General features: G+C 47.5%; 1 protein-coding gene and 1 long non-coding RNA gene across 2 annotated transcripts in view; one reads left to right on the top strand and one right to left on the bottom strand.

The window, feature by feature from the left end:
* TENM4 (teneurin transmembrane protein 4) overlaps nucleotides 1-21,832 on the bottom strand; it is a 715,043-nt gene that overhangs the window by 7,407 nt on the left and 685,804 nt on the right. The window contains exons 29-32 of the mRNA XM_032852968.1: nucleotides 12,469-12,641; nucleotides 7,708-7,943; nucleotides 3,900-4,196; nucleotides 653-2,267 (exon numbers count right to left, since the gene is read on the bottom strand). Coding sequence (XP_032708859.1) covers nucleotides 653-2,267; nucleotides 3,900-4,196; nucleotides 7,708-7,943; nucleotides 12,469-12,641 — 2,321 coding nt within the window. The remainder of the gene's footprint in view (nucleotides 1-652; nucleotides 2,268-3,899; nucleotides 4,197-7,707; nucleotides 7,944-12,468; nucleotides 12,642-21,832) is intronic.
* Nucleotides 3,122-17,592, top strand: LOC116865013. The gene is made up of 3 exons (XR_004382144.1): nucleotides 3,122-3,242; nucleotides 10,640-10,769; nucleotides 17,427-17,592. It is a non-coding gene; the product is annotated as an uncharacterized LOC116865013 (long non-coding RNA).

Here is a 21,832-nt window from a genome sequence, read left to right as displayed (position 1 = left end):
ATTTACATGTGCATATTTAATATGCATATTTAATTTACCAAGGTCAGTGTAGGTGTTCTAAGTTTAATTTACAGCTCAGGAAACTGGAATTCAGGGAAGTTAAATAAGTTTTGTGACTGTTCATTACATTGCCCCAAATAAGAAAATCGAATTTTTTTTCTTTTAGCTATACCTTCCTCCACCTTATCGGAGACTCATAGGTAGTCTGTTCTGGGTCAGAAACTCCCAAATTGTATGCTCAGGGTGTATCCAGGGAAGTATTAGGGTCTCATGGTGAAAAAAGGGCTTTCATGCTCAAACGTTTGAGAAACAGTGGGTAAAGGGGTTTCATGATCAAATGTTTGAGAAATCGTGGGTAAATGTATCAGACAGTTCTCTTTACTACAGGACTTCTCATAGCCTTTCCTAAGCTGCAATGTGTTATTAAAATTGGAGAATGGTGGTCGCCCTGTTACATTAACTTGATGTCAGTACCAGTTTTTCCAGGATATTTCTCTAAACCAATGTTTCTTAAAAAATACTTTGGAAAACGCTGCTGTAAGAGAAAGCTCATGTTTGCTGTTACCCTGTCCCTCTTTGGCAAGGAAGACTATCTTGTGAGATGACTAGAGCAGCAGTGGGTCCTGTCCTCTGAATGAGCCCTGATCCTCACCTGTCATGAAGCACTTGATGTCCTGAGAGTTGCTGATGGGGTTGTTGTTTTTGAACATGTAGAGATTAAAAGGCATGATGTTGCTGCTACTTAGGTGCTTCCACAGCTCGTGGTCTGGGCTGGTCCAGCGGCCAGCCAGCACGTCATAATCCCGCCGGCCCATGTGGATGAGCTTGGTGAGTGGATCGTAGAGGCCCCCGTGGTAGCCGATGATGATCTGGAAGTTGGGGTTGGTGTCCATGTAGATCTCCCCATAGGCCGTGTACAGAATCTGCTTGATCATGAGGCCTGTTCCACTGAAGACAGCGAGAGGGGTCCCGATGTTATCGCAAGCTATGTAGAACTCATCACCACTGCTCAGCTCCATGGCAAAGAGGTGCCCTTGCAGGTCGTAGTAGAGGGATGTGATCTCGGAGCTGGAGTGGTTGTAGAGGTGGGTGACCTTGGTGGGGTTGGTCAGGTCTGCATAAAAGAATTGCAGATGGTGGCTGTGGCTGCTCTTGCTGGACACCCGCCGCCCCAGGCCATCATAGCGGTACCTGACGCTCCAGCCTCCGGCCCGGTTGTACGCCTTGATGAGCAGGCCGGCCGAGTTGTACTCGAAGACGTCCCCGCCCCGCTGCCGCAGGAAGCCATCCTCGTCCATCTTGTACTGCACGTCGCCCAGCCTAGTGATGCGGTCCCGGAGGTCATACCTTAGTGGGGTAAGCCGTGCACTGTTCCCAGGGCTCAGTAAGTGCAGGTTTCCGTTGAGGTCATAGCTGTATCGCCAGAGTGGCTTGTCATTGATGGAGACCGTCTGCAGCTGGCCGTCAGCATCATACTCATAGGAGTAGCGGGTGGTATTGGCATACGGTCCCACCTTCAACTCCTTCTTTACCACTCGGCCCATGTTGTCATACTGGACGGTCATCCAGTACATGAGAGAACGGAAAATCTCATACTGCACTTCCTTCATCCGGCCATAGGCGTCAAAGTGTTTGGTGTGGGTCATGACTGCCGTCGTAATGATCTGGTTAATGTCATAGTAGATGACACCAAACTTCCCAAACTGCTCTGTCCTGCCTGACACGTCATCATAGCGATAGAGATCGATAGGCAGTGGGGTCTCATTGATCACAGCCTGCATGCTGGTTACCCGGAAGCTGTTGTCATAGTTATAGTCAAAACGGGCATTGACCATGCCTTCCTCGGTGAAGCGGAAGATCTGGCGGTCGATCAGGGGCCCGATTTGGCGGTAGCGGATGGTGCAGGTGAAGCCCTCGTTCTGTAGGTTGATGGTCTTCAGCATGCCTGCTGTCTCGTCGTAGGTGAAGCTCACCTTGGTTGTGTCATACAGCATCTCGGCCAGCTTCGACAGTTTGCCATACTTGTAGATGACCCTGCGGCCAGTGCCCAGGTAGAAGGTGTGGAGGAGGTGGCCATCCTCGGTGAAGTCCTGGATGACGGAGGCATTGCCCTCAGGTGGCTGGTAGATGTTCCTGTAGTAGCCAACGGACCGGATAGTCTCCAGGGTTTGCCGGGCCACGTTGGGCATCGTCACAGAGGAGAGGCGGTCATTCTTGTCGAACTCAAAGATATACTGCCTCTGGCTGTGGAGCAGCAGCACCATGGACTGGAGGGAAAGGGAAACAAAGGGGTGAGAGGAGGCTGGTGGGGAGGAAGGGGAAGTCTGTGTGCTTAACACTAGAGGAGGGGAATAAATGGCCAAAGAAACCAGCGGTTCTCCTAAGTTAGGCCCAAACCATAGCTTTCTAACCAATGTGCCCTAAGCTGCTGCAGTGAGGACACAACTGTGCTAATAAGGTAAGGACTTCTTGGGGCATGTGGATGGTTTAGTCAACTGGGTGTCCCACTCCTGGTTTCGGCTCAGGCCCTGATCTTGGGGCGGTGGGACTGAGCCCCGTCAGGCTCCGCACTTAGATTCTTTCTCCCTCTTCCTCTGTCCCTTCCCACTCACGTGTTCTCTCTCTCTCTCAAATAAATAAACAAAATCTTAAAAAAAAAAAGGCATTTCTTTCAGCCCTTGGGCCTGGCACTCAGGCCATCTGTCTTCCTGCGGTGGGCAGTCTCGTTGGTTTGCCCCTTTGTGTGGTACAAAAGTGATGATTTTAGTGGGTGCTGGTGTGTGAGGAAGTTCGGGAGTGCTGACAAGGAGCATGGCAGCAGACTCTCTCCTGGCTTCCTTGCTTCAGCTTCCTTCTCAAATCAATCTTCTTACTCAAGCAAGAATGATCTTCCTGAAACCCAGCCTGACGGTGTCTCCTGTCTGTTAAATAACTTCTGCTGACTCCACGTGGCCCACGGGGTAAGGACCGCACCTGAGAAGGGTGTTTCAGGCTCTGCGTGATTGTTTATACAGGAACAGGTCAGATGCTGACGGCGGGGTGGACTGTGACGGGAATGTGGGAAGCAGCTTCCTAACAATGGGCTTATTGCGTGGCCCCATGAAGGTTCCTTCCCCCTCTGGGTTGGGGTTGCCAGTATGTCAGATCACCTCTAGGGTCTCCCTTAGCACCACCACAGAACGCAGCTCTTGGAGATGCTCACCCAGCAACGGATGGAGAAGACGGAGCACAGACCAAGCGCGGTATGGGCCCCAGGCAGGTGGCCATGGGCAGGAAACAAAGTCAAGATGTGGGTACCAGAATGGGGGTCTGAGGCGCAGCTCTTTTTTGGGAAGAAGTCAGCAGGCAACAGACCTATCGGCTTCTCGGCAGCAAAGCTACCATTTTCTCCTGTTTGGGACCAGTTTTTGCTTTCAGAGCTTTCCTGATTCCTAGCCCCTGGGATGCAATAAATCCTGACCTGAAGCAGAAGGGATTTACTAAGTTATGCCCACCATTCAAAGCTCAGGATTAATTACCTCACTAGTGTTCTGCCCTGTTCTCTGTGACCAGATCCCACAATTGCTCCAGATCTGGGGGAAGAGCCTGCCTGGGTCTGCACCCTAAGTCCTGCTCTGTGACACCAGTTAGAGTTGGGCTTCTTCCCAGCTCTGGTCTATCACATGGGGCTTTCATCTCCTGCCCCCAAACTCCTACATGCCGCACCATCGCTACAATCTACCCAGATGCCTGTCAGGTGTCTGGTCCTCTGCAGCAGACTTTTTGGAACACTTCCTTTAGAAGATCACATGGGTCTAATCCATCCCACTGAAGGCAGCAGGCTGGGCCTGGCCATGGGTTGAGCCACAGTGGCTGGCCTTCTGTATGGTAAGGCCAGTGATGGGGAGATAGACACCTGCCTTCTCTAAGTACGTGTAGCTCCACGTCTTCCCATCAGCGAAGATCCTGGATGTGATGCGACCTGCCTGGTCATATTCCATCCTCTCCGACATGATGCCTCTTTGGACACCAGCGATATGGCCCCCAGGGGAGTAGGTCACGTTGACACCATTCAGCCTGCTGCTGGGTGACCACAGGCTGGGCCGCCCTGCTTGGTCATACAGGATCCGGAGGGTGAACTTGCGGTGGTCATCATAGATCTTCTCTGTGCGGGTCACGCGGTCGAAGTCCAGGGACAGGAGATTCCGGTTGTGAACCTGGGGAAGGGGCAGGAGGGAAGAGAGTTAATCTGGATGGGAAACTTTGGTGTGGGAGGGTCCTGAGTAGAGGCGGCAGCACAGGTCATGGGTATGACAGATAGGATCTGGGGTCCTGGCTTGGTCACCTGTCAGTTCTGTGATGCTTCCTCATCTGTAAAATGGGAATAATAATGTCAATTGCATAGGGCTATTGTGAGAATAAAGACAATGCAGGTGTTGAGCAGACAGTGCCTAGTCCTAAAGACAATCCCTATCATTTCCTAATGTGATTCTTCTAATGAGGACAGAAAGGCAGATCCTTCTTGACTCTCTCCTGAAAAGGGAGAGGCTGGGCGGGTCCAGCAAATTCATGCATGACCCCGTTTCTCATGTGCCAGGCAACATGCTGGTGTTTGGCACTGAGGAAACCAAAGCTCAGGGACATGAAGGGACATGCTCCACATCTCCTGGCTGGTGAGTGACTGTGTCTGGATGTGACTCTCATTATGACAACAGGCCGACAAAAAGATCCTCTGAGTGTATCTGTCCCTTTTAGGGGCCTTGGACCTTCCGTCCCCTCTGGGGTCGCTCCTGCCCTCCGCCACCATAGTTAGGGCTTCCTGGTTACCTTGGTCAGCTCCCAAGGGGTGGTCTTCTTCCTGGAGGGCCCTGGAGGCAATGTGTGTTTGGGTCTAGGACAGCTTCTGTGGCTGTAGGCTGCCCGGGGACAGACAGAGTCCCAGCTTTGGGACATTTTTCCCTTTGTAGGATCTCTACATGGGCTGCTAGGTCAGTACACAATTCAATTTCCCTCCAGAGTCAGGAATACAGGGCTCCCAAAAGGGTAGCAGTAAGTCAGGGTTTTTCACAGTTTAATAAGGAAATATAATTCAGAAGCTTACTTCCATATTGGGATCCACCCCGTGGGCACCGGTTGCCCCTGAAATACTGCCAGGTACTCTGAAGCTAAAACGCTGGCCCCCTCTAGCTGGGCACACTGGATGACTCTTCCATTAGTCACTGGCTAAGTCTGACAAGGAGTCAGGAAAACATAAGAGGAAAGTGGATAATGTAGGTCACATGACACAGAAGTGCTCACGTAGGCCACGGTAACGGGAGGCCCTGTAGGGTTCTGGGTGGTGAAAAAGGTTCTGTCTAGAAATTGAGGCCAAGATTCCAGCCTGTGTGCTGTGATCCACTGCTTTTCAGTGTGACCTTGGGCAAGGGCCATTCCCTCTCTGAGTCTCAGTTTCTCTCTCTGTGAAACAACCGAGCTATGATGAGGACTGAAGAAGCCTTAAGTCAACTACCTCGTGGAGTTCTGGGTGCACTGAAGGTCCTGAATTAATGATTGCAATTATTTCCATTAAGGCAGCAAATGATCACGGTCATTCTCAGAGAAAGTACAGACATGTGTGTTTCCCCCTTCTCCTTCTCTCCAAACAAATCCTCAAACCTTGAAAATAAGGATTTATAATGATGCTGAGACAACTTTAGCTGTGAATGGCCTGGTTATAATAAGGTTGCCTTCCCAGGGGTAATCAAACACAACTGCAGAGCAAAAACAGTGTGGCAGACAATTCCCATGAAAAATCGGAGGCGCTGGAGAGCGAAGCTGTGTTCTTTGCTGGGAGGGCCAAGGAAGATGTAGGGTCCACACCACCACCAACAATGGGACCCATTTAGAAACCTCTTTTGCAAGGTCCCCTGCGACTCCCCCCAAGGAGGTGCCACCCAGCCAGCTGCCCCCCTTGTCCCCAGAGGACTCCTGGTGAAGGGGAGCTAAACCTCTGTGGCAAAATTAATAAAATTGAATTAAGCAGCTCACTGGGGGAACCGCCTAATGCTTTCTGTGCTCGGCAGTGGCGGCAATGAGATTATTTTACACCTTTCTTTATTAAAAAAAGTCCCAGTTGTATAAAAAATGAGCTCCATTATGGGGCGGTGCACCCGGCTAACATTCTAATTCCACATGCCGCCACTGTGGGTGGCCATTTATTTTGGGAGGACATGGAGATGTGGCTGCCTGACTGGAGCGCCATCAATCTCAGCCTGGGAGAGGGACCAATTAGAGCCTGGGAAACTTCTGGTCCAGCTCACACCGCAGAGGGGAAACCCTAAGAGCCCTAATCACTGTCGTTCATTGAGCACCTGGGCTCTACCAGCACTGGGCTAGGAACCTGGAATAGGTTGTCTTGTTTCCACAGAGGAGGGGGAGACTCCGAGGACTTGCTTGGGGCTCCACAGCCAGGTCCAGGCAGGAATCAGACCGAGGTCAAACTTTCTGTTTAGCACACCGCCCCAGATGTGCCAGAGGGGCTCCTGGAGAATTCAGACAGGGGGCTCCGCGAGGCTGCAGGGGGTGGCAGGTCACAGAGAGCCCAGACAGCAAGGCCTTCCTCAGGGAACTAGTAGAAGCCTCCTTCCCTCATTCGATTTTTGCCAGAGTTCTTGGCCATGGAGGAAACACAGGAAGCCCAGCTTTCTGGTTTCTCGTTGTGTGACATCAGCTATGTCGGGACACGAGCTGTGCTGCCCAAGGGTGCTTCTGTGGTTTTCAGGAGTCCGGAACATCTTGCTCACCTCTGTGGTGCCCTTCAGCCCAGCAAGTGTCCGCAGAGCACCAGGGGCCGGCAAGGTGCCATGCTGAAAGCCAGCACTAGTTTCTTCACCGTCTCGCTGCCCCTCACCTTGCATTCTGAAGCTAAGGGAGAAGCAGCTGGGCAGTGAGGCCCCGCCTGGGCCGGAGGTAACTCTGCCAAACCACGCGGCGTGAGGCAGAGACCGGGCGGCTTCGGGGCATCGGCAGACTGAAAAGCACCCACATGCCAACCCACTGGTGGGGACAGCTGGCGGGGGAGGGGCCCTGTGCTCATTCAGGAGGGGATAACTGCCTGAGAAGAGCGCAGGATGTGGCTGAGGTTCCAAAGAGCTCCGAATGCGTAACAGGAATGACAAGAACGGTGGCGAGAATGTCAGGAACAACAAGGGGAGTGGGTAGGACTGACCACTTCCTGGGCGCTAGACTCTGTCCAAGGCACTTCATATACGATTTCTAATTCTCGTGGCAACTTGTAAAACTGATTTTAACCTCCCCATTTCTTGGGAGAATGAAACCGAGGCTTTGGATGAATGAAAGCACATTATGGATTTGCTCAGATTCAGTCAGAATCTAACAGAAGCTGGAGACCCAAACTCAGGCCCAACACTAAAGCTGGTAGTAAGTAAGTTACTACTTACTTCCGCAAGTAACAACTGAAGAGATATTTGAGACTTATTATGGGTGGGAGGGGTGCCTACTTGACTTCCCCCTTTCACAAAGGGCCCAGGAAAAGTTTCTCCCTTAGGGCCAGTTTCAAGACCAGAACCCTGTTCTCTGGCTTGATCCTCATTCTTTCATCCTTTTTCTCCACCACCCCCCACGGAACCCTCCCCCCACCCACGTCCAGCCTCCCCACCCCAGCGACCTCCAGAGCTCCAGAGGCTGAGGCCCCACCCTACCGCCCAACCTGCCCCGGGGCTTGCTCACCCGCAGCCGGCGCCCGAACACCGTGACCTGGCCCCGAGCCTGCTCCTTGCGCTGCCGCCACTCCACCAGGTTCAGACCGTTGTCAATGGGCAGTGTGACGTTCCTCTTGCCCACGGTGGGGTTGACGGTGCCCGCCAGCAGGTGGGGCTCGGTCTGCAGTGCCACCTCCATGCCGTTGGCCAGCAGAAGCCGCAGGGAGCCATCGGCCCCGATGTAGTAGCTGTTCCGTACCTGGTCTGAGGGAGAGGAGAGGGACCGGCTCTGCTCAGAAGTGCTGAGGGTGGAGGGGGCTGGGGGTGTGTGCACCAGTGCATTGGTATGTTATTAAGTGCGCTTATTTTTCTAATAATGGAAACAGAACATTATCAGTGAAGAAAACTAGGAAATAGAAGGAGATGGTCCTGGGGCACCTCGGGGCTCAGTGGGTTAAGCCTCTGCCTTCGGCTCAGATCATGATCTCAGGGTCCTGGGATCGAGCCCCACATCCCGCTCTCTGCTCAGCAGGGAGCCTGCTTCCTCCTCTCTCTCTGCCTGCCTCTCTGCCTACTTGTGATCTCTCTCTGTCAAATAAATAAATAAAAATCTTAAAAAAAAAAAAAAAGAAGGAGATGGTCCATGATCTTATTACCCAAAGAAAGCCACTGTAAATATCTTGTCTATTTCTAGGCTTCAGGATATTTCTGAATACCTTGATAGCCCAAAGTAATTCGTATGGTTTTTCACTGATCATGGTATTATACTGTTGAATATTTCTCCTAAATGTTTCTCTTAAAGACTGCATAATATTCCATCATATGGAAATACCATAATTTATCTAACCAACTCTCAAGGAGATAATGTTTCATAATTACAAAGTTAACACTGCAAATAAACATACTGTAAACATTGTGTTAAGTGGGAGAAGTTGGACACAAAAGACCACATGATGTATCAATGAGTCTTTACATGAAATGTCCAGAACAGGCCAATTCAGAGAGGCAGAAAGTAGATCAGTTAGGGAAAGGTAGAATGGGGAGTGACCGCTTATGGGTATGAGCTTTCTTTTTGGGACTGATAAAAATTTTTCAGAATCAGATAGCATTAATAATTGCACAACTTTGTAAATATACTAACCCCCCCTGAGTTGTATATTTTAAAAGGGTAAATTGTATATTTTAAATTTTTTTTAAAGAGTGAATGTTACTATGTGAATTACATCTCTATTAAAAATATACTTTTTTGGATAAATCATTGTCTTTGTTTTGGGTTAAGTTACTAGAACAAAGGGTTGAACATTTTTAAGGTTCTTAATATACACCAGGGTAACAATATTCTTTATAACAAGGTGAGATATAACTCCAATAGTCAACTGACAGAATGTCAAACATATGCATGTTTTAAGTCATTGCCATATATATATGTGTGTGTGTATATATATATATCTCAACAATTTAAAAATAAATCTGATTTTGAAATTTTAAGCCTGATTAAAACATTTAAAATTAGGATCTTTCGCTAAAAGAAACTTCTAGAGAAGAGTAAATTTCAGCTGTAAAAAGCACACAATTCTTTTCTAAAAATGGAAATATCTCCAAATTTGTGCTACAGTCAGTTTTCTGCCTCTTGCCCTTCCTCAGCTGGTGCTTCTGCCTGCACCTGCCCCTCTTCCATAAACATCAGCCTGAGTCCTCGCTTCGAGGCTCTGCTTCATTTTCATTTCTCCCCAGTAGGTTCCCCGGTTCCTTGGTCGGAACGAACACCTCCTCTTCCTTTAGCCCCTTACAGGTCCCATTAGCGGTCCTGCAGTTGAGGGGGTGCAGGGCTTACCATTCTGGTAATGAAGGCATTCTTAAATACCTAAGTGTCCGCTGTGAGAGGGGACAAGTGCCCAGAGATGGAAAGCATGGCTTCCAGAGCCGGGCTATCAGGGTTCAGGTCCCAGCCCTGCCACTCTCTTGGGCAAATTCCTTAACCTGGCATCCCTCTGGTTCTTCATCTGTACCTTGGCGATAATAGCTGTACTCTTATCTCATAAGATTAAGCGGGATAATGACAATGAAGAGCTGAGAGTAGAACTTGGCATGTAGTGAGTATGACATAAATGTAGCTATTACTAGTTTTATGTGCCTGGCCCTGTACTAGTCACTGTCATGTGTATCTCTTGTCCTCTCCCCTCTATCTCCATTGTCCCATTTCACAGATCTGTCATAGTGAACTTCTCTAGTACTGATCATGGGATTTTAAGAGCTCCCCATGTCTTTTAGATCAGTGGTTAAGAGAACGGGTTCTAGAATCTCTTTGTATTAGTCCAAATACCCTAGCCATCATGTGTCCTTGGACAAGCCACTTAAACTCTCAGTGACTTCCTGTCTTCATTTGGAAAATGGAGATGTTCATAATACCTTGGAGGGCTATGACAAGATGACACAGGACTATGAATGTAAAACACTAAAAATCTGCTTTATACTTAATAAGTGTTCTAAAATGTTAGCTATCACTGTTATTATTGTATATGCTCAGTTAACAGTTGCTGGATTGAACTAGAGATGTTACCAGCTACGTTAAATTAAAAAAAAAGGGGGGGGGTAGTTTTGTAGGAAACCCTCGCCAAGTCTTCCCAGCACCAGATCAGGCCCTTCCTCTGCCATTCCCTTCCCCTCTCCATCCCTCACCCGTTCTTTCTCTCTCTCACACACAGAATCCTAAGATCTGCCTTAAACTTGCTATGCATTATTCACTGGCAATCTGTATTTTACTTCCTTCGAACGGTGGAAAAGCCTGTGTCAATTTATCTTTTAAAGCTGCTTTTTGCTGAATGCACACACGTCCATTAATGGTGACTCTGGATGCAATGGTATCTTATAGAGGCCCATCTCAAATGATCCCCATTTAATGTGAGCTGTGACTCCCCAAGCCTGCCCCTCATTAGCAGCTGCTTCTTATTTCTTCCCAGGCCAGACGTAAGATGAAGCTGAAAGAGCTTTTCCGGAAGACTCTACCAAGGCGGCTGCCAAATGTGGCATCTAAGCCTGGCATGAAAGAAGGAAAGGGAGTGTGGCAGAGGAACCAAAGAGGAAACACAGGTACCGTGCTTCCCGGATTCAGGGAGGCATTCCTCCTTTCCCTACTTTGATGTTTCTGAAATTGGAAAGTGTCTGAAGTCCTTGTATGAATTTTGAGCAGCGAGTCTCCCCCTCCTCTCCAAGCTGAAAAGTTGCTATTAAATTTTGACAGTACATTTTAAAAGTGAGGAAATGCAGTATTTTCGAATTTAAAAAAAGTTGCCTGAATGTAAGAAAGACTGAGGTAACTTCTGAGAAAAGTGCCGCACGCCAGCTCAGAGGTGTGGAGGGGGTAAGACAGTTCTTAACCCCAGGGCAGGATAAGGTGTCTGAGCCATCAGGGGCCCTGCTGTCCTTGGCCAGGCAGAACCTGACTGGCTTGGAATTGGCACCTTTCCTTGGCGATAACCCAGTCAGAGCATAAACACCTGTAGTGTGTCCCAACCCATTGCCACAGCTGCTGGTGGGGAAGGAACCGCAGGGTATCGTTTCTCTTTCTTTGACTGAGAATGGCTATTGTTCTTTGAGCTTCTTTACAGGCACGGGATTACATTTGTGAGTAAAAACAGTTGTGAATATACACAGTTATTTTCCTAAGGTAAACAAAAGTGCCAGTTATTAGGTAAGAAGTTCATTAATCCAACAAACACTTAGTAATACTACGGGCCTGGCCCGTCGTGGTCACTCTATGTACGGTGTGTCAAGAGATGGTCTGAGCAACGTGTATGAGGCACGTGTCGCAATTCTGCCCCATTTCCCAGGCCCAGAACCTGAGGCTCAGAGAAGAGTCAGTCCACCCAAGTCACACAGGGAGGAGCGGCACAGCAGGCCTGGGGGCCCCGGCCTGTCTACTACAGAGCTCCTGCTCCTTGCCTTGCCTCACACCATTCCACGTGGCCTTGACCTGCTTTCGTTTCCTCGAGGAGAAAACTGATGGTCCCCGTGATGTGGTGGCTGAGTCAGGACTAGAATTTGTGCCCCTGAATCCTAGCCCACGGCTCTTTTACTACTTATGTCAAAGCCGTTGTGAGTACCAAAAGCCATCAGGAGGGTGGGGGAAAAAGAAACCAAGTGAGGCTTTCTCTAGTGATAGCTTCCCCCCGGCCCCATGCTTACTAGAGCCAATAAAGCCGCAAGCTCCACTCTGGGTCACCATGTCCCATGAGGACAATTGAGGCAGATGGTTAGTTCACAGCAAGTTTTTATTCCTGTGATTTACCTAAAGCTAAAAGGTCAGCTCATACCAGGGATTATCTGATGTGTGCAGGAAGGAAGGGTCTCTTTCTACAGAATCTTAGGGAAGGCTCAAACTGTGCTCGCCTGAGCTTCTGGAGGGATTTCTCCATCCCCAGATCCCTTTCATGATTAAGCGTCATTATTACTGTCCTTCGTCCTCGTCCACCCCAGGGTGAGAGTGGGAACCATTAGAATGGTGGAACAGTGAGGTCACCTGGATGGGCAGCTGGTGCACTCTCTACCCTTGGTTCTGATGATAATGAGGTAAGACAATGGACTATCACTCTGAAGTTTCTGGGAGAGAATGTACAGGACTCGGGCTGGTGGGTTTTGCACATTAGATGGCAGCGCAGAGAGAAGCCAGTTGTATTGCTCTCCTGTTCTTGGGCAGCTCTAGTAGCATTTTATTTCTTACATTATTCTCTTCCAAAGGGGTCCCTTCACCCCTGTGTCTCGAAGTTCCCATGCTCCCCATCCGGCTTACCTTGCAGGAGTGTATAGAAGGCACCGGAGGCAGACAGGTTGGTGGTTATGGTGATATCATCCTTGCTGGAAGTCTCTACCTGGACATGCACCGAGCTGTCTGTATCACTTTGGAAACTGCTCACCTGGCCAGTAGGGAAGGTCACATTGGTCAGGCGACCAAAGCTGTCGTACCTGAAAACCAAGGCGGGGTGGCTCTGAGTGACAGAAACATAATGGTGCTATTGCTGGAACCTGGCATGCTCTACCCTGTGCCTCAGTTTGGTGTGTTCCGCTTTCCTTTCTGGTTAGATACATTGCCGTGAGTCCTCCATCTCCTTGCACATGGTTTTTTTTTAATTTTTAAAATTTATTTGACAGACAGAGATCACAAGCAGGCAGAGAGGCAGGCAGGGGTGGGGGGAAGCAGGCTCCCTGCTAAGCAGAGAGCCCCAATGTGGGGCTCGATCCCAGGACCCTGGAATCATGACCTGAGCCAAAGGCAGAGGCTTTAACCCACTGAGCCACCCGGGTGCCCCATCACATGGTTTTCTTGAGAAGTGACTCCACTGGCTGATATCTGACTACAGGCAAATGACTTACCTCTCTGAATCTTTGCTAATTCCATGAAGTGGAGACAATGACCCTGGCCCTGCCTGCAGGGCAGGGTTACTGTGGAGGAACATGTCGGGGTGGCCTGTGGCTACAAATAGCCACCCATGCGGGGTGAGATGACGGGGAATCTCAGAGCAGGGGAACTCCCAGAGGGGAGGGGGCCAAACTTGATTCTTGAACCCCCTCTCAAAACCCTAACTGTTGGTGATACAGGTTGTTCCTGAACAACAGAAGAGATGGGGCTTCTGGGGCGCCTGGGTGGCTCAGTGGGTTAAAGCCTCTGCCTTCGGCTCAGGTCATGATCTCAGGGTCCTGGGATCGAGCCCCGCATCGGGCTTTCTGCTCAGCAGGGAGTCTGCTCCCCCCACCCCACAGCCCCGTCTGCCTCTCTGCCTACTTGTGATCTCTGTCAAATAAATAAACAAAATCTTAAAAAAGAAAAGAAAAGAAAAGAGAGAGAGAGAGAGAGAGAGAGAGATGAGGCTTCCTACGAAGCTACAGAGCCTGGGGAAAGGGGGCTCTGAATCCAAACCAGGATCTTGCCACCATATAAGGAGGCTAAACAGATGGGCTCTTGCAACCCCTTCCCATCTCGATTTCACAGCCAGGGCCAAGCAGTTGTGTATCTGCCGTTGTCATAGCTCACAGTTCTGCTCTGGCGTGGGCTTTCTGAAGCATGACAATTGAATCTTAATTCTCTTTTCCATTCCTGGGAATAATAAAAGAAATGCCTACCATTACCAAACACCTACCACGCTACAGCACAGCGCTTCTCAGACCTTTCGCTTACTCCTTGCAACTTACTTAAAAGGTATAAATGATCTCCTTTCTGGAGGAGGCTCAAAAAAGCAAAGTCACCTGCTCAAGGTCCCACAACGGATAAGTGTGGTGGAGTCAAAATTCAAACTGATCTCCTTCCAAGCTGCCCCTTGCTTCTCTGCCCTTACCCAGCATTTCCGAGCTGTCCATTTGCAAGTGTCTGTTGCGTGGGTTCTCCGTGCGGCCAAGTGGGCGGGAGGTGGCAGGGAATAATAGGCTGTTAATACTTCAGTTATAATTTTTAATTGTGGCAGGCTGAAGTGTAAAAAGGCAGGTTTAATATCCCTTTTGCCCTTGTGTGTGAATGGGAAAAACGGTCTTCGTCCAGATGTATTTCTGACTTTGGCTTATGCTCAAGGCTGGCACACGGCTTCCATGGTAGGTCTTCCCCATGGATTCCAGGTCTCCCTACTGGACATTTCCCCCCTGCTTTGCCCCTGGGACCTGAGGGATTTAATGATGGTGAAATGAAAGGCCCGAGTGTTTAGTGCTGTCCTGGCTCTTCCTCTGATCCTTCAGCTGCGCCTGGTTTCCCACTGTGACCCTTGAGGGCTGCAGCGTCTTCGGGTTCAGGCAAGACTTGGGAGGTGAGACTAGGCAGGCCTTTGCTGAGCAATTTTCTGCCCAAGGTCAGCTGTGGGTGCTGCATGGATTCTGCCTCCTGCCAACTCTTTCTGTCCCTGTGCCTGGCACTAACACAGTCTGTCACAAATGGGGTGCTGGTTAAAGGTCTTTTGAATGAGTCCTGGACCCAAGACCAACTCTGGGATCAGTTGAATCTCTCTGTTGCTAGGGTCTGAGGCAGTGGGACGGAAGCCCTTTCCAACATGGCAAGCAGCACAGGAATCTCTAATACCTACCCTGGGCTTGGGCTTGGCAGGGTAGCGGTGTGGGCTCTATCAATCCTTCCGGCTCTCCTATAGGCACCTTAGGGGCTGTGGAAACCTGCTTCTTATCATAATTTCTCATCTTTCTTCCTTAGCACTGAGTCATGTTGTAAGAAATCGTCAGTCTGGCATCGGGGAGGGTAACGATGTGGCTTAAAACCCAGACCGGAGGGTCCAGGGTGCCCCTCAGAGGGGGGAAGAGGGTGATTCTGAAAGACTGCTGCTAGGAAGGAGGCGAGTCTTGTGATAAAGATCTGGAAGGTTTGTCCTAAAGTATCTTTGTCCCAGAGATGCTCTCAGAGCTCTGCTCCCTTTAACTCTTGTGGAGGGGGTGTTCTTTTCAACTCTTTATGGAAGGTGGAAATTTGAATAGGAAGGAATTTCACAAAAATGTTTAGAGTGGTTATCTCTGGGAGGCAGAATTACAAGGGATATTTTATATTCCCAAGATTTAAAGATAATGCATATGGATTATTTTCATAATCAGAAAAGTGACCTCAACCCAAATAATGCCACATATAGAGAGCTCATGAACATGGTCATCTTGGGAAAGAGGCCCTTTTAAATTACTGGCATTTATGGAGTCCCTGGGTGGCTCAGTTGGTTAAGCGTTCAACTCTTGATTTCGGCTCAGGTCATGATTTCAGGGATGTGAGAAGGACCTCTGTGCTCAGTGGGGAGTCTGCTTAAGATTTCCTCACTCGTTTGCCCCCCCCCCCACTTGGCTCACAGGTGCTTGCCCCCCCCACAAAGAAAAAATAAATTACTGGCATTTCTGGAGGGATCTCCTTATAGGACATCTACCAACATCAATCTCCAGGGCTTTTCAGTAAATATTATTAGGGCACCCCAAACTTCTGAGCCCCAAATCAAGATCCCCAAACCGGCTCTATCATGGTCATCTTAGCTCTATCTGTGGTCCAAGAGCAGGCTGAGTCCTGTCAGATCCTGAGTCATCTTAGTTCAGCAGGAAGATCAATTCCAGTTCAACAGTTTCACAGGATGGGTATGTGCTGTTCTAGTCTGGTCCTCTGAACACCTGTTACCCACGCACATAGTCTTTACTGAGACTACTTACTTAGACTGTGTAATTTCCTGACCTAACCAGATACAAAGGATTTTATTATGCCAAGCAAGGTACTTAAAAAGGAGTCTTAGAGTCTTACCAATAAGAATCGATAGGGTGACCACACATTAGGGGACAGATGTCACTTCAGGAGTATTTTACTGTGGCCTTGTTCAAATGCCACCTTGTAAAGCCTTCTCTGGTCTCTCTCTTGTCCCTTCTCCCGGTGATACCCTGGCCCAGCTGCCTTACAGAATTGGTCCCCTGCTCATGTACAAGCTGTCACCTGCTCCGGCCTGGGAGTGCTTGAGTGAGGACAGGACTGCGGACTCAGACAGGCTGGGAATCTGGAGTCTACCACCTGCCAGCAATGGAGCCCTGGAGGACTGGCTCTCAGTTCATCTCTTCTTCCCCAGCCCTGGGACTGGCAGAGAGAAGGCGAGCAGGGAATGCCACTTGAGCAAAGGAACGAATTTGCGATTGGTTCTGCGAGGCCCCTCTGCTGCTCTGTTGGAAAGGGGAGACAATGAGTCATTCAAACACTATCCCCTGTAGGACTTGACAGAGGCCTGACCCACAGCAGGTACATGGTAAATATCTGCTGAAGGCCCAAATACAGAAACAACTAGATGATCCTTCACCAGTCTCCGTTGGCGTTTCCCCAGAGCTTTGGTCTCCAAGACAGAAGAGCCTTTGCATAAAGGGAGACAATTGTAATTATTATTGAAGGTGGCCTGTGATACATAATTAAATTGAGCTTGAAGAAGATACAATGAAAAGCCTCATGCTTTCAAGATCTGTTTTTCATTTTATACGTGATGGCCAAGAAACAGTAATTTCCACTCCTCACATTTTCCATTAGAGGGACTGAATGTCTTAATTAAATGAACATCGAATAGAACAGCCAATTTATAGAATTTTCTTGCCTCTTATTTGTTCATTTCAGCGCCTTCCAGAGCTTGGGAAACACCACTGGATCTCTCTGCAGCCTGATCCCTACCTGTGATACCCATCAGAATACTGCTGCTGCTTCCTCTGGGGGGAGGAACTGGGGCTGCCCATCCTGGGGGCCTTGAACACCTGGGACCCCCTGTCCTCTCTGTGGAGTCCTTTCTCTTCCTGCTACAGAGCTGCTGAGAGAAAGAAGGCAGGTGCCACACAACAAGGACAGTTTGTGGCACTCTCTGGATTCCAAGTGGCCCTATGAATCTGGAGTCTACCAACTAATGACTTAGTTGTGTCTGTTTTGGCTTTACTTGAAGTACTGACAAATTTCTTTCTTTCTAACCAAGAGGAAGGAATACATATGGCAAAGTCCTTGGAGCCAGACGTTCTAGGCTTTGACTGTAGGCTCTTCCTCTGCCAGCACTGCAACCTTAGAGGATGGGCACTCAGTTCTGTTTTCCCACGAACCATCAACCCCATCACATCACAAATGATATTTTAGGCAGGTTGTATGCCACGACCTCTGGGAGCCTCTGTTTTGTTCTCTATAAAATGAAGATTATAACACCTATCTTAGAAAGATACGGTGAAGTTCAAACAAGATAACCTATTTAAAGTGAAATGCATTTTTTTTTTTTTTTTAACCAGGGCCTGCAGGATCCCATGAAACTGCCTTCCCTAGAATGTCAACTCCCTGACTGAAGGGCCTTTGGTCACTGGTGCATCCCAGAACTCAGAAGAGTGCTTGGCATACAGTAGATGCTCAATAATGTGAATGAAAATCATCTGAAAGACCTGCTCCTTCCTGCCTCTCTTTCCAATTTCACTTTGAGCCCGACCTCTCCATCCTCCTGTGTTCTGCTACATCCGTTTCTATTCCCCAAACATGCCAAGCTCAAGCCGGGCTCGGGGTGCTCACATGTAACTGTTCTTTTGACTGAGAATGCTCTTGCCTCCAATCCTGGTGTGGCTAGCTGCTTTCATTACTCATATTTCAGTTCAAATGTCATCACTTCAGTGAGGCCTTCCCTGAAATAGATAGGTCCTCCCATCTGATTTTATTGTCTTCATTGCATGTATTATCTTATTTACACGTTTATTGGTCTGTTATCTGTCTCTTCCCACTATAATATAAGCTCCATGAGGACAGAGACCTTGTCTGTGTTCTCATGCCTAGAAGAGTACCAGAACATAAAAGGTACTCAGTATGTATTTCTTAGATTAATGAATAAGCAAATAAACAGTAGGTATTATTATTGTTTTTTCAAGACGTGGATTGAGAAAAACTACAAATTTCACCCCTTTCACCTCCCCTCTTCTGTGTGAGGAAGGGGAAGTTCATGAATATCCATATCCTTTTAGGTACTGAGCACCAGTCTCATCACTGTCTTTTGAGGTGGGCATTACTGTTGTCATTTCACAACTGGTGAAGCTGAGGCTCAGAAAGGATATGTAACTTGCCTAAGATCACACGGCTGGTTGAGGAATGTAGTCTCAAAGTCAAGTCTGTCTGACCTTAAAGTCTGTGTGCTTTCATCAGGCTTCCCCTAAGAAGCTTTCAGGGAAAAACCTTTGTGTTCTTCACTATGTAAAAGAAAAAATTGTTTGGAAATCTCAGATGGGTCAAGAGAACTGATAGTTTTCTCTTCGAGATGCTTTGCTTTGATACCACGGCAACTGACTTTGTAGTGATGCCAACCTCCATCTGGGAGGTACGATCAAGATAGCCAGATGACTGGCTTTTCACTATTTCTTTCCATGGATTTTTCTTCACTCCATTTTCCTGGAGCATCTTTGGAGAATGGGGAATGAAAACACATAAAACATTCATACAGTTGCTGTGAACTTGGCTCTCAGAAGAGGATCGCTAAAGGGTATCTTCACACACATTGCAAGGCTTTCTTCTTCACACTCAACATTTCACATTTCAAGCCATACTATGTTGCAGCTGGTGAGGAAAATGCCAAATTGCTTCTCTGATACTAACTTTTGCTGATTGGGATTTTTTTTTTTTAAGTTGGAAAATAAAGATGTGATTTTTGAGTTTCATCTACGATTGTTTCAAATGCCACCATTGTCAACGAGAGGAACTGGATACTATATCCTCTGTGAATAAATAGAGGAGTCACAGCCCATGCATATGAGTAGTTGCCTTCGCCTTAGATCCCTGTAATAGATGGCATTACTACGTCATCATCTTCTCAAAAACCATACCAGAGCTGGGAAGTTTTCGGGTTCTGCACTGGAAACTTAACACCTGCTGCCTATTTCCTACAGAATCATGGGCTGCCACCCTACCACTGTAGGTTTTATCTTTTGCTGATGTTGTACTTGAAGCAGTGCATCTGGTGGAAAGGATTCAGGGACATCTGTGATTGAATCCTGGCTCTGCCACTCATGTGTACAATGTCACAGAGCCAGGCAGTGTCTGTGCTGGTTACTCTCTTTCCCCTCAGTCCCATTCTCTGCTTTTCTCTGTGCCCACAGGAGCTAAACCCCCCAGACCACAACACTCGGGCCTCCTTCTGGCTTGGTTTTGGTTGGATTCAGTCAATGGTAGACAATGGCAAGAGATGGGAGGTTGGGAGGAGAAGTTTTCCTTATTCCCTATCTCCTTTGGTGCTAAATTTCTAATGGTGGCTCTATCTGTTCATGATTGCAGTTTCTGTGAGATAGCCTTTTTTTCCTGGTTATAGCTCCCACCAGGCACTTCAGTAACAATATTCTATTCCTGCCCCACCTTGCCCTTAAGCCTCAGGGTTGGTCATGATTGTTCACTGTTTTTAGTACCTGGGTGCATCACCATTCTTTGTTGGTTCCCTTATCCCTTTCTCTACCTCTACAACATTTCTTTATGGAAAAGGTATTTTTCCTAGGTATAGAGTTCTGGGTTGACAGGGTTTTCATTTTTGTTTTTTCCCTTTCAGCATTTCTGTCTTCCAGCTTGCATGGTTTTTGATCAGAAGTCTACTGTAATTCTTCTCTTTGTTCCTCTAAAATGCCACCCCCCGCTGCTTTCAATATTTTCTCTTTTTCTTTTGTATTTTGAATATATGCCTAAGATATGTGTGTGTGTGTGTGTGTGTGTGTGTGTGTGTGTACTCTGCTTGGTGTTTTCTGAACTTTTTGGGTCTGATTTGGTATCTATCATTACTTGTGGATAATTCTTCACCATTGTTTCTTCAAACAATTTTCAAACAAGAAAATATTTCTTCTGCCTTGTTTTTTTTCTCTTCTCTTAGAATTTGAATCTAATTCTTAGAATCTGACTTATGATGGTTTGAATTATGATTTTTTGACTTCATAATGTTGCACCAGTAATATGAACTCATGAGAAACCATACTTTGAACTTTTTCTTTATAGAGGAAACGGATTTTGGTCTTTTATTTATTTATTTTTACTTTTCCATGCTTTGAATTCTGATCTTCTCCCAGACTAGTAATATGCGGTATGACTCTCATGATGCTGGGCAGTAGCAGCAAGCCATAGCTCCCAGTCAGCCACCTGAATCTTAAGTGTAAACAACCAGTACATTGACAATCATTCTGTACAACCATTCTGACAACCATTCACTTTCAGTACAGTATTTGATAACTTACATGAGATATTCAACACTTTATTACCAAACAGGCTTTGTATTAGATGCTTTTGCCCAACTGTAGGCTAATATAAGAGTTCTAAGCACATGAAAGTTAGGCTGGGCTAAGGATATTTGGTATATAAGATGCATTTTTGACTTAGAGTATTTTCAACTTACAATAAGTTTGTCAGGATGTAATCCCCTTGTAAGTCAAGGAAGATCTGTGCATTCATATTAAGACCAGATGATATTGCCCCCGAGATCTTGGATGCCCAGGTTTTATATTTTTTTCACTATTTTTTTTTCCTCTTTGTATTTCAGTTTGGGTAATTTCTATTGACCCACCTTCTTTCTTTAGCTGTGTCATCTACTGATAAGCCTATCAAAGGCATTCTTCATCTCTGTAACTGGTTTTCATTCTAGATTTCCATTTGATTTTTTCTTATAGTTTCCATTTCTCTGCTAAAATTTTCCATCTGATCTTTCATATTGTTCACCTTTTCCATTAGAGCTTTTAACATAATTACAGTTATTTTAAGTCCCCTAAAATAGAGTTTCAACATCTGTGTCATGTCTGAGTGTGGTTCTGATGATTCCTTTGTCTCTTTGGAGTGTGCTGCCTTTTATACCCTTTTTGTATGTTCAGTTGAACGTCTTCTGTAGCTCACCAGAGAATGAGGTACCAGGTTTTATACATGGATATGGGCATGAGTTTCCTTCTGCTAGGATGTTAGTGAAGGGGAATGAGTTAACTTATTAGGATTTGGGCTGGCTTTGAAGTCTGATGTTTCTCTGGCTAACTTTAGTGCATTGGAGGCTTTGAGTTCCTCTAGCAAGACCTTGTGTTTAGGGTGCTAAACTGGCTTGTCAGAGGAGTTTTTTCCTCAGTGTCAACTCCATCCTAAGCTTTAGGTCCCCTGTTTATGCTGGGAATAAAGGTCCATATGCTGGAAGGTCTCTTTCTAGGCTCTTGTCCCTCTTCTGCCTCTTTTGCAGTAGTATTCTGCTTTCCATTGCTGTGTTTGACTCTTCAGCTAAACAGTGTTGGCATGTGGTGAGCTAGAGAGTTCTCCATGGTTCCGAATTAGCCACAGTCTTATGTATCCGTGTGTCTCAAGAGCATGGCCTCTTCTGTCCTCCTGCCCCTCTTCCTGCTGCAGTTCTGGGCCCATTACATATCACTCTCCCCTCCTAACAGAGGTTAAATTCTTTTTCTCCTCCCTTATTCAGTGGCAGTGGATCTCCACCAGTGCCTAAGGAGGGCAGTGTAGTTGCCCTTCTCTCCACAGATTAAAGCTTTTTAAAAAAATTGTATTTATTTATTTGATAGAGATCACAAGAAGGGAGAGAGGCAGGCAGAGAGAGAGGGGGAAGCAGGCTCCCCACTGAGCAGACAGCCTGACTCGGGGCTCGATCCCAGGACCCTGGGATCAAGACCTGAGCCGAAGGCAGAGGCTTTAACCCACTGAGCCA

Source organism: Lontra canadensis, unplaced genomic scaffold (assembly GCF_010015895.1).
Source record: "Lontra canadensis isolate GAN:19392208 unplaced genomic scaffold, GSC_riverotter_1.0 scaffold7, whole genome shotgun sequence".
Taxonomy (NCBI): domain Eukaryota; kingdom Metazoa; phylum Chordata; class Mammalia; order Carnivora; family Mustelidae; genus Lontra; species Lontra canadensis.
This window is presented reverse-complemented; position numbering and strand designations above follow the sequence as displayed.